The following is a 13,025-nucleotide window of genomic DNA, read 5'->3' on the forward strand; positions in this document are numbered from 1 at the left end:
ACTGATGGTCAACATCTTGGAAGGCCATATATCCAAATCAGATTGTTTTAGAATTAATTGTCCTATTGTGATAAAGAACACACAGCATTTTTACAACTTTAAATTGTATCTAGATCAATACCAATGAATGCAGCAGTAGGTTAAGGAAATTGGTTTTCCAAACCAATATTGTCTGTCTACTACTCTCAGCCCCTCCAGTCCTTCCCAGTGGTATCCAATGCAACTGGAGTAGATCTTTCCTTTTATCCCATGCTTGTTAGCTGGTCAGCAAGTGAAGGGTGAAGAAATAATAAATCTGAGATTACACAGAAATTCCAGTAGAGTTGGCAGTATCCTTACAAAAGAATAAGACATAAATACAACTGAATTTCCTGAACTGTGGGGCAGGAAAAGGCATATATTTAAGCTTTTTCAGGCAGCATGATCTGGACATACTGACCGAAGTACACAAACATCTGATTGGTACAAGCTGATCATGGTGATCCAGACACGAATGTAGAAAAGGAGGAAGAGAGAGATCTAGTTAATAAGTAATTCCTGGCTATAATGCAAGTCTGAACAAACAGCACAGTTTCCCAGCAGTGAAGACAGTATCTCAGCTTAAACGCCCTCCAGCACAAGTATATTATTCCTTCCTCTCACTAAGAAGAATATGAAAAACAAGAAGAGTTTTGCTCCACAAGAAGCAGAAGCACGTCCTTCCAGATGTCCAGATAACAGTGCATTCAAACAACAGAGGCTACCGGCGTGGAAGCCCCAGCTTACCATTGCGACTGTGCTCTCCACCTTCTTTCTCACGGGAGCGTTTTGCCTTTCTGTGGGAATCTGCCTCATACTGTCAGCAAACAGCGTCAAAGAAATCCAGGTTTGTTTAGAGTGGGGTGTTAGGTGTTCTATTAAGAAAAAATCAGTCTATATTTGGGAGAAAAGAGCTTTGAGTTTGTGCTTCTGGATAAAGAATATAGCAATGGCTTCATGCCTTGGACACGTCAAGCAGCCAGTATTTCTGTGAAAATCCTCAGATATTTGGTCACCAATGAAAGCCAAGTACTGGGTGGTTAACTGAGAAGTAATATCCAAAATATGTGTGGGAACTCCCACCACTGGGTGGTAATATCTGAAATGGTGTTATTATTTTCTTGTTTTTTTTTAAGGGAAAATAAACTAACCCCTTTAAATAGTGTTTGGCACTAGAAGATAAATATTTGCTGGGGCAAAATCTTAAAATGCAGGAGCCCTGATGTTTAAATGCTGTTTTCTGGAAGCAAAATTGGTTAAACCTGCTGCAGTTAATGGACTGCTGGTTGGAGCTGACTCTCAGCACTACATCCAGGCTGTTCACAGAGGGCGGGCCATAATTCCCATGGGAGTTTGTCAAGCATTACTTGGTCAGCCAGGCCAAGCTGCAGAAGTGCTCATCACTCAGCACTCCTTTGCCGAGGAGCAAATGTGGAGGTTCTGCAACAGTCATCAGAAGGCTCTAAAGCAGCTTTAAACTAGGGATGAAATTTTTGAATGTTCCATTGAGGCCAAGTCCTAATTCTCTATATCTCTGTCAATTTTAACAATGTCTTTGGCAATCCCAAATCACTTAGGAGAGAACTGCTCTGGGAGGTCTTGTAGCTAAAACGCTAATCTTTTCCTGCATTCATGTCCTTTATTGTAATCTCCCTGCTTGTTCACTTCTCTGACAGATTAATTATTCAGACAAATGCTCGGATTGTTCAAAACTTCGTGAAAATTCCTTTAATTGGGATATTGAATGCCTGTGTTCTATTGATTTCACACTGAAGGAAGATATGCTGGTAAGTGGATATGAGAAACCAACTTGAGTGGCCTAGCACCTCTTGTTGGTTATACCCCTGCATGATAAAATATGCTAATTTTGCTCTGTAGAGCTCATGACTGAATTTTCTTTTTGCTTTTTATAAACATGAAATACTCAGAATTTTACACATTTACATTTGCAATTGATTTTGGCATGTGTTAAAAATGCTCAGATCAGGCTGTCTCTGCCCTGGGACGGGAGATCTCTAAGGAGAAAGTAGGGATGGAGGAAATGGTGTTTGACTGTGGAGATTACTTCTCTTTTTGAGTCCATAGCAAACCCTTGATCTTGCCTGAGGTTAGGTGTTACTGCACTGCTAAGCTCTCAAATAACAAAGAAATCTGAAGCTCTGACCACTTGTCACAAGTCAACCATTGCAGTTCTTTTTTCAGGACTTGTGCTGTTAATACCTAAGGTCCTTGAAACAATTCAAGTCTAACAGTGTCATTCTCCAGTTTCATTTGGAAGAAGTATCTTTCATTTTCTGTCCCAAACTGCTGGTTATGTTGCGGAGGCTGTTAGAATACCCCATATTCTGCCACAGATGTCTTACACTTAGAACTGCATAAATGATCCCTTAAAATTACGACAGTATTTATATTATAAAGTCACTTTATGGTTCTTCAGTATCAAAGAGACTGTTAAAGTGCTCTGTGAGTAATGGTTTAGATACAGTAATGTTTGAGATGAGAAGTTTGTTTAACTGAATAAAGTTTTTTTAATAGGTTACTAAACCTCTTTGTTGCTTATATTTGCCTGCTTAGTATTCTCATTTTAATTACAGGACTAAATTTTCCAAGGGACTCAGATAATTGAGGAGAGGGAGCCTTAGTTTTCAAAAAAAAAAAATTCTGCAGAAATTAAGACTGGTGGCTGCTTTTTTGTTTGGGCATCTTCCTTTTACAGAAAATGAGTGTCTGTCTCCATGAAATTATTCATACTCATTGCTGGTTCATGGCCAGTCATTACCAGCTTGAGTAAAATAACAATCATGCATTTTCATTTTAGATTTCATTTAGGGTTTTAAAGAATGTTTAATTTTGTGCCAAAATACAAAAACTTTCAGTTGGGGTGAAGGACAGGTTTTAGCCAGTGTCTGCTAAAGTAATTGGTTAGAATGTAGTTACCAACACATAAGTATGAATTGAATTCTATATTTCCCCCCCTTTTTTTTAGTAAGTAACATGATTTCTCTTGTCTGCATGAGCTTACCTTATTGAAAGGATTTATCCTTGAATTCTAGGGTGATGTTTTTATGTACTATGGCCTGCAAAACTTCTATCAAAACCACCGTCGATACGTGATATCAAGAAGTGATGCACAGTTGTTGGGTCGAGAAGTAAATGTAAGTTTTTTCTTTATATTATGAGATCAGTATTTTCACCAGGTGCATCTTTGACCACACAGACAGCTAACTAAGTGTAAATTTCAAGGTGTTTTGAGATGGCTGTAGGGAATAAGAAGGTACAGATTTTCAGTGCTTAGTCTCTGCTTTTATGATTGCTAGGGCAATTATGTGTTATAAGTTAATAACAGAGGAAGGCTGAGTGCATAAATAGAAGATGTCAGTCCAATGTTGCGGTTCGCAAACCTGCACTGTATAGGGCTAATATTAAGAATACACTGTCTTTTAATTAAAATAAAAATAAATTTGCAGAAAGTGTTTCCTGCTAGTGGTTTTAGTTGTTTTAGCCAGAACTCTTTTAATTTGTGTTTTTATTTTAAACTTAGGAAATTAAGGTGTTCAAAGTCTTTCATTTTGACATTTGGCTTTGGAAGTGGACAAGGAGTAGGGAATGGTACATGGTGAAACAGGTGATCATGTAGCATTAAGAAATACATAACTTCGATGTTAGAATAGGAGGCTACTCAGCATCACTCACAGCAATGCATGCATAAAGCAGTTGGACACTGCAATCACTACATTAATTTTTTTTTTTTAACTTGCATATCTATAAATAAAATGTGTTTTTTTTAGCTTAAAAATAACATTTGTTAACATACATACAATTCATGCACAGTCCTGTCAGTAGATAAGGTGATTGTCCCATAATAACCTGTTGTTATAAAATGTTTCTTGTAACTCTCCAGACACGTTCCCCATACAACAGCTTCTCCAGGTGTCCAGGCAGCTTGTTTGCATTCAGGTGCCACAGCTTTTGGCTTTTGTGCCAATCACTACACAGCTGATCAGAGCTGTTTGAAAATGTTTCTGTGCTAAGACTTAGAGTTTGTAGTGAATTGGGATAGGTGAGAGGGTGACAAATTCAAAGGTGGGTTTTTGTTTTTCATGCTGTGCTTTCATGCATCAAGATTTGGCCACACTGAAGTAATGTGGCTAAATATATCTGCTGCTCTACATTCCTGAAGCAATGCAGATCAAAAATAAAAACAAAGAAAAATAAGATATGCCAGGGTAAGTCAGGGCTGCACACTGGAACATACTAAGTTGTAGCTATGTTACAACCGCAGATCACTAAATGAGTTTTGTAGTCTAGAGTTTGCAAGGCTGCAACAGAACTTGGTGAAGGCCTAAAGTTTGCATATTGAGATACAGAATGTGTTCCTCAACTACAAACCTATTCATTTGGATGTCTCTTTAATGTGACCAAAAGGTATTAGAGACTTACTCAGTGGCTTTTCAGAAGAAGTTGTGAGAGGAGGACATTAACACCAGCAAACCGAAACAAAACCCTACAGGTTCTTTGCCTGATTGTTCTGTGACCTTGAATGCAGGTTCAGCAGAGCTACTGTGCGCCCTTCACCACATACAAAAATGGAACACCGATGGCTCCATGCGGTGCTATTGCCAACAGCATGTTCAATGGTAAGTACCCTCCGTGTCCATCTCACTAATTTCCACTTGAAACTATGATTTGCTACCTCAATCCAGCTTAGTCCTGGTATTGCAAGAACTCTGTCCTTCTCCTACAAAAGGATTTGTTTGGCATCGCTGCTGTGGTGAATATGGAGTTCTTCAGTAACTTTCCTCTCATCTTCAAACTGAGGAAGGTTTTTTATTCCTCAGTATGATTCTGCAACAGGACTCAGGAATTGAGTCTTGGTGAAACAGGGAACAATGATATACATATTAGATTTAGTGTATTTTCTTGCTAAAAAATCTGTTCTGGTACAATAATCACAGAATCAAGGATTCTGTGAAATAATGGGAGAACTCAAATTCTACCTTCCCACAGTGGTGTGCTTAAAAAGAGAAAACAAGTTCTTGACACTGGTTTGGACCTTTGGATCTGTATGTTTGCATTTTGTTCTTTGAATGCTGGAAGCATCCATAGACTTACATGAATTGATTTGATCCTGGGTTTGATCTTCTGTATGGCTACCTGGAGGTCATAATCTGCCTCTCAGTACATGAAGGCTAAAATCTAGAAGAGGGCTTCTAGCCATGAACATTGACAGATTTCAGAATTGATTTATTTGGAAGAAAAGAAGAAAAGAACTTCTACAGGTTTTTTTCCCCTACCTCCTCCTTTTTCTTCCCCTCTCACCCCTTTTTAACCAGTTTCATCCAGCAGTTTTTGGCAATGTAGCAGTGATATTTAAAGTAACTGAGCCACCCTCACCAGAGGGCTTGTGAAGGGCAGCTGTAATAACTTCTAGACCCATTTGATTTTCACCTGTGCACATACCTGCTCCTCTGGAAATCTGATCTACTGGACTGGGCTGAGACCTAGGCCAGCAGAGCTACCTCCATGCAGCCTGTGCTGTTCTGGAGCCCTCGCTAGCAGGACAGAATTCTCCTGCAGAAAATTAGGGATAAAAAATGCTGAAGGTAAATCTTCAAGTGTCTGCCTTTGCATCAGTCCTTAGTGTGAAGTGTGATGAAATGTTCCAGTTGCTGGTGATGTGGGGGAAGCTGGTGAAGTCTGAATGCTCACTCGCTCTGGTTGCTCATTTCTATCCCTTTGCTGTGAAAGAGGGTGCTTCTGACAGTTTAGCTGTTTGTCTTCTAATAATGGAGCAGTTAAGCAGACAGAGCTCAGAGAATTGCAATTCCTGCTAGTAAACCAATGATAAGTAGATAGAGAATGTAGTGGAGCACACAATGATCATTTATGCAAGAAGAGTGTATCTGACTGGCTTTAGTGAGCCAAGTGAACATAGTTTTAGTAATAGGATTTTTTAAAAGTATGTTTTCATCAATGTTCATGTCATTGTGTTCATCGTGTTTCCTAAAATGCAGCCCCTTCCCATCTATACCATTTAACCTCCCCTGCCAGTCATCACATTGGCTGCCTAGGTGTTTACATAGATGTTAATGAAACCTGAAATATTTTTGCCTTATGTTAAACTAATCCAAGTAGGATAATATAATGAAAAAGAAAAGTGTTTTTTGCCCAGGGTGACAATGCCCAGAATGACAAGGGTAAGCACAATTTTAACTAAATATTTTCTGATTAAAGTAATGTTTGTGGCCAAGTTCATTAACAAGGCCTCTAATTAGCATAAAACTATAGCAATATTTTCTCCAAAGAATCATTAATTCCCTTGACTGTGCTTTCACTTCTACTGTTTGCTGAAAACAAGTAATATATAACAAAAAAATCAGTTTAGGACAACTGTTAAAGAAACTCTAGATTGTTTGTAGGAGTATGCTCAGTCTTTAAAACTCCAGAAGTTCTAAGGCTCTGGCAGCTTAGTTCTACTTATGGAGTATACAATACTCCATACACCACCATGATAAAATCTTTCTAAGGATTTTTTTTCTATTCACTTGAAAGGTGCGTGTTAGTTTTGCTAGTCATGTTAGACGTTAGAATGACGGTCTTTTACTCATACACATTGCCTCTGGTATTTCCTACAGATACTATTGATCTTTTTTACAATTTTAACTCATCTGTTATTCAAGTACCGCTGCTGAAGACTGGAAACAGTTGGTGGACAGATAAAAATGTGAAATTTCGCAATCCACAATCACACAATCTCTCTTCTGCATTTGCAGGTAAGAATGATTCTACTGGCATTCCTTATTTTTCAGGGGCTTTCCTCTCTGTGTGCAGAGCTTTCCCATTCTGAGAAGGGAAATGTCTTTGGGAAAAATACCTGGAAGAAGAAGTAGCTTTAAAAAGTGAATGAGAGTAGAAGACAGATTTAGCCAAAATATTGTTTGCATTTTACTACTGACCACAGAAATTGAGACAAAGTGATTTTGTAAGAAAGTAGCCTGCATCAACACTCTTGTGCATTTTTTCTGGCAACATTTAATCTGTCCAGAAAAAGCAAGGATGCAGTCTCTGTATTTTCTGTTGAAAATAACTAGAAAGGAGAATTACATATTCCATTTCTCCTTCTTCGTACCTTTGCAGATTCTTAGGCAATTGTGAGCCAAGTGAGACTGCCATCTTCAGCAGTTATTTCAAACAGTTGTTTTCTAGGTCTGTTTCCTCATTAGGATTGATCCATATTGAAGTGGGACTAAAAGCACTGTATTTTGGATCAGGGCATTGCTGCGCTGGATGCAATATGCAAGAAACTTTTCCCTGCCTCAGAGTTAATTATCCAAGTAGTTTTCATATGATAGATTCTAAATATCATAGGCTGTGCCATTAAAGTGCAAAAAAGTGCCTTTCTGGTTGTACAGGAATAAACTAATGTATAAAAATGAAGGTGAAGTCCTTATTAGAGAGGGTACATTCCTTGCTGAAGAGATGAGAAGCCAGAAGAAACAGTATCAGTATATTTTGTTTCTGCAATTCACTTTGTTTTTCCTATCCTTGTGGCTTCTAATGAATACTGTTAATCTCTGTTCATTCGTGTTTGAGGTGAATGGAGAACCAAGCATGTGGAGTGTTACCAAGCATATATAATTTTGCAATAACAGACAGAGTCTTGCATTTCTTCCATCTCTTGTATTCTGTGTTGTTCATGAGTAGGCCCAGAAATTAGTAAACCAACCCCTGTTTATACTGACAGTGTCTTCCCTGTTTTTTTTTCTTTTTCACCAGGGACAGCAAGACCTCCTTCCTGGCAGAAACCAGTATATTTGTTAGATGAGGAAAATGAGAGGAACAATGGTTATATAAATGATGACTTCATTATCTGGATGCGAGTGTCAGCCTTTGCTACATTCAAAAATCTTTACCGTCGTATCAGCCGGGAAAGACATTTTGCTGATGGCCTCCCAGCAGGGAATTACACATTCCATATCTCCTATAGTATCCTTTCATATTATCCAAGACAATCCTTAGCTGTTAAATGGTTGCAATGAGATGGAAGGGGATGGGATTTATATAGTAAAATGGCAAGGAAAAAAACAAACAAACAAAAAAAAACAAGCAAAACACCCCAAACCAAGTCACCATGAAGAGACCTAGCTGTTGTAAGGGTGACAAGATGCTGCAGGTAGATTGTCTCTAGCAGGCAGAGTTAAGACATGTTACTCAAATGGCAGCAAAGACTTGGATTTGACTTCTGCAAGGCAGAACATAGCAGTCCTAGGTTTTACATGAGGGGTAAAACTGATGGATGGGAACCTGAAGAGACAGCTGAAGATGTTGATTTAGCTGAAATATTTAATTTTGGCCTCCTCAGATGCCTAGACACCCTTACTGGGGTGCACGAAATGCCAGAGGTATCCCTGCTATTGCAAGCTGTACGGGATGCCTGTGTCAGCAGAGCCCTCTGGCAGATTTGAGCCATGGGCTGATGGGAATTTTTGTGCTGGTGAAAATGCAATCTCACAATGAACAGTGTGAACTTTGCTGACTAAAGCTCTTATTTTGTCAGCAGGAGCTACATCAAGATGGCTATAAATTTTTACCCACTCAGCTAATACAGCTGTGATTTTAAATGTTGTAGCACAACGGAAAATATTCTGGGTAGATACTGTTATTAAATAAAGGTGAGCACTTTTCATCAGTAAGAATATGTAGAGTATCATCACAGTAAGCTTCCCCAAAAGGCTCCTTTTCAAGTAAGTTTCTTCTTCTGCTTAAAAATACTATAGGTCTTACCAAGTTAGTTCAGTAGCAGTTACAAAAGTATGAATCTGAAATTTATAATAAAAAAATCCCAGTATTTCCAGAATTACATGGAGACTATCTAAAATAACTGAAAGCTACTACTGTTTTGTTTTGTGGGTTTTGTTGGCCCTGAATAGCAGAGACTTCACAGGTCATTTAAAGAAATTTTTACAGTAATTACAGATCTCTAGCTTCTTTACGCATTGGAAAGGATTTTGAGCACTACATTTTCTCCAGCTGGGGATAGGTAAACTTTATGAGTGAAACCTTAACATCCTTGTCAGATTTCCCAGTAACCAAATTCAAGGGGAAGAAGTACGTGATTCTTTCAACCATGGTATGGAGCGGAGGAAGTAACCCATTCCTGGGAATTGCTTATGTGGTTTGTGGCGCAGCAGCAACCCTGACAGGTTTTATCATAACTGCCATCCACTTAAAGCTCAGAAAAAAGAAAACATACTTTCAGAAGTAATAAGGTTTCCTGGATTTATAAACAATGGCAAAGGTTTGCTGTGAATGAACAGGCAGCACAGGCCTTTCATTCTTTCCCCTAAGCTCTAGATCGGTTTCAGTAACAGGTTTGGTGAATGTAAACAAACCGAGGGGCAGTGCCCTTCCGTCATCCAACACCAAACTTATATGAGGCTGCATTATTATTAATGCATGTGTGCTCCTACATTTGTTTCCTAGGAAACTGGTAGTGAACTGACTTTCAAACAGGAGATACTGTCGTAGTTTAAAATTCAATGGCAGAGAAACTGTATGGTACTAATTTTTTGGCCAGAACTCTGGGTCCATTTTCATTTCTTAGCCTTTGATTGATACAATATTTCTAATGGCTTAATTTGAGCTTGGATTGGTAAAAAAAAGTGAGATCTTGCTCCAACAGAAAGCTTGAGCAGGTAGAACTTGATGGTAAATCTGTTTGTTGGTTGTATCCATGGGCTGAATGGCTTGGCTAAGGTTTTATACAGCTTTTTTTCCAGCTATCCTGAAAAAGCAGATAGTTTATTTGCATATCAGTGCGGTATATTCATCACAGTTTAATACTTGATTCATAATTGAATACAGGCCATTTTTAGGAGTATGGAGTGTGTTTAAACCCTCTTGGTTGGTTTTATCTGGGTACCAAGACTAGCTTGCAGAGCTAGACAGAGGGCGTTACAATTTAACGGAAAGTTTAATTAAAAGCTCCTTCAATGCTAACGTTTTAGCAGAAACATCTAGATAATGTAATCATTAAGCCACAGACCCAAACCTATCTAACTCACTCTTCTCTGCAGAAGTGCACACTGACTCTCTAAGTGACATGAAATGCCTGTTCCCCATTCAAGTTCTCATTTCTGTGGTGCAGAGACTCATAGTAAACATAAAACATCAGAAAATCTGACAACTTTATTTTCAGAAAATTATTGTTGCAGCCAATTAATAGACTGTTATTAATTTTCATGTTTCATATTTGAAACACCTAGAAGCAGTTTCCAGTCTCTTTCAAAATGTAGGAACAACACTGAAGAATTTGGACCAAGTATACTATGGCATGTATGGATCTTTAAAAATAATTTCTCTGTTTCAGAAGTGGAAATGGAATAAAACGCATGTAATGAATTTCTTTGATAAGTATTCTGTGTGCCTCACTCTCCCTCCCCCCCCAAAAAAAAACCCCACACACTAAAAGAAGAAAGAAAACACATACTAGAGCAAGAGAAGGCAATGTGACATAGGGAAGCTGTGTGACACTGTCAAGTCTGCCTTTAAAAATGCATCAGGTACTTAGGATCTTACGACCTTTGACAGATGGCCTCTGATGAATCTATTTGCAGCAACAGAAGGTACTGTTTCCTTTAATCTGTGCTTCATAATTGAGCCATGAGCAGTGGAAAGTGATGCTGCTCAAGTTCATAGCCTGGCCTGTTGGTACAAGTTTGCTCCATCAGTGTGTTGTATTGACATTCTGGGCTAATGCATGTGTCTGCTTCCGCTCTTCCTGGTCAGGGCCAGTCACCTCCATCAGCAAACTGGAAACAGGGTTCCAGTATTTCAAACCATTGCATCTAAATCTGCCAGGGGCTGTGGGTGAAAACTATCCCTCAGTGGACCGGACGAGACAGGGCATGAAGCAGTATATTTAACAATGCTTAAGCTCATTAGTCTAAATCACTTCTAACAATGAGACGTGCTCCTAAACCTTCTAAGTGCTTTTGAAAATTTAATCCCATGCAGCCTTCTGGAAGGCCCTGATGGGAGCTAGTGCCAAAGCTGAACTCAGGATTTCTGGCTCCAAACAGACCACAGGACTCTTTTTTTTTTTTTTCTTCCCCCCCCTTCTCTCTTTTTTTTTTTTTCTTTCATTTTTTTTTTTAAATCCTCTGAGAAACTGGTTTGCAGGAAATGATATATCATCTGGGCGTTTAAGTCACAGCACAATTGCCATTGATGTTATTTCTTTGTGGAATATCTGGTAAAAATGTTAGTAAAAGGAGACTGAATAATGAGGTATGTATTTCAGTAAGTCAGTGTCTACAAGAAGAAAAAAAAATATTTAGAAAACACAGCCTAGCAAGCAGCGTGCACAGTATGTCCTTTATCTCCCAGAGGTTTGTGCAAGAACCTGGCTCATCTCTTGAAATGTGCAATGTCTTCAAACTCCTCCACAGGGAAAACCTGTCTTCGAACAAATCTTCCTCTGTCTATTACTCCGGAAGTTATCTAAGTCTTCATTTATGAAAATAAAAGTTCTTTTTCATCTTACCACAACTTTAAACATGTCTTCAATCTTTCTTGTACCCTCTGAACAGCGTCCTTGGAAGCCGCTACTTGAGCCCAGGAAGTTTCTGTTGTTAACTCTGAACAGCTCTGCAGTGTCTGTCTTGTCATTTTGGATAGTGCTGCCTACCCCAGAACAATGGGGATGGCAGTTTTGATGAAGTACTCACAGCAGATGTATTTGGACAGAATCTGCCTTGCTCAAAAGAATGGATGGAAAATAAAGTTTTAGCAACCTCCTTACACTGAATTTTGTGCCAGTGCTCCAGCTCTGCTGTTGGTCTGCCCCTTGTACCAGCACTTGCCTGAAGGTGCCTTTTCAGGATAATTTTGTAGATGTAGTCCTCTACCTATATGAAATGTTTATTGAAATTGTTTTATGCTGCCTCTGCCTTACTCCTTCTGCAGGGGCTGAAACAGAAGTGAGAGTCCTGGCTGGAGTACTGCCCTAACAACTGGATAGTAAAAGCCATCCTTAGTGCGTTCTCATTGTGGCGTGGATTGAGGGATAATCCCCTTCTGTCATAAGCGGCTGATAGTGGCAGAAAGCACGATTTCAGACAAAAATCCAATGTGAGTTTGAAATAATTTATTCTGGCTAGTGATTATTAGATCAAATTTGATCAGGGAAAATAGATTTGTAGAGCAGAGGTATGAAGGGACTAGAGATGTTGTAGTTTTGTTGAAGAAGTGTAACTTAGTTTTAAAGTACCTGGAGCATCATAACCATGCTGTGCCTTTGGCACAGAGCTACTTTTGCCTTGCACATTTGATTTTACAAATTAATATTATATGCCTTGAGTAAAGGCAAAAAGAAAAAAAAATAAGTGCTGATAAAATTCTTCAAAGAGTGACTTTTAATAAGTTTATCTATAAAGCACACTTTCACCAATACTAAGTAGGCCTTTTTATATGAGATAATGTACGTAAACTTGTGGATTTGGTACAAAGATATCCTGGTTTAAGATTGCTGAGTCAACTTAAGAGCAGCACCTGGTAAGTGCAAACAGGTAAGTCCCTTTTTGTTGTTTGGTTTTGGTTTGTTTGTTTGTTTTTGGTCTGTGGTTTGTTGTTTTTGCTGTTATATATATAAAAAATTTGTTATTGTGAAGATGGCAGTTACACATAGGAGAATTTTATCATCTGATGTTCTGTAGTTCAGTTTTAACAGTGGCAAAAAATATCTAGAGGTAGAAGGATCCCACTATTTTGAAAACCTTATATGCAATTTTAATCTCATTTCTAAATTACAGAGAGGCATAAGAGAGAGCTGTATTTTAATATCAAAAACTGTTGTGCTGCTTTTGGTTGCCAGCTCCCTTTAGGGTTGAATTTCAGTAATAGTATATACATGTATATCTATATCTATATGGAGAGACATAAAACTGAAGTAGGAATTACAGGATATTTCAGTAGCCCTTCAGCTACAGAATTTTTCCAAGTCTTTT

The 13,025-nt window shown here is 38.5% G+C and overlaps 1 protein-coding gene across 1 annotated transcript; it reads left to right on the plus strand.

The window, feature by feature from the left end:
- Positions 1-9: 9 nt before the first annotated feature.
- On the plus strand, positions 10-10,419 carry LOC311438477 (cell cycle control protein 50C-like). Its single transcript, XM_084522877.1, has 7 exons — positions 10-865; positions 1,695-1,805; positions 3,072-3,173; positions 4,565-4,655; positions 6,654-6,791; positions 7,795-8,004; positions 9,096-10,419. The coding sequence occupies exons 1-7, from the start codon at positions 653-655 to the stop codon at positions 9,281-9,283; spliced, it is 1,053 nt and encodes a 350-aa protein (XP_084379003.1). The 5' UTR covers positions 10-652; the 3' UTR covers positions 9,284-10,419.
- The last annotated feature ends 2,606 nt before the right edge of the window (positions 10,420-13,025 follow it).

This window comes from Aythya ferina (genome assembly GCF_964211825.1).
Source record: "Aythya ferina genome assembly, chromosome: 1".
NCBI lineage: Eukaryota > Metazoa > Chordata > Aves > Anseriformes > Anatidae > Aythya > Aythya ferina.

Bases quoted from the DNA above. Each gene is read 5' to 3' on its own strand.
- LOC311438477 (XM_084522877.1), top strand. From the start codon at position 653: ATGAAAAACAAGAAGAGTTTTGCTCCACAAGAAGCAGAAGCACGTCCT. The intron at 1,806-3,071 runs GTAAGTGGATAT...CTTGAATTCTAG, and splicing joins CACTGAAGGAAGATATGCTG to GGTGATGTTTTTATGTACTA. The intron at 6,792-7,794 runs GTAAGAATGATT...CTTTTTCACCAG, and splicing joins TCTCTCTTCTGCATTTGCAG to GGACAGCAAGACCTCCTTCC.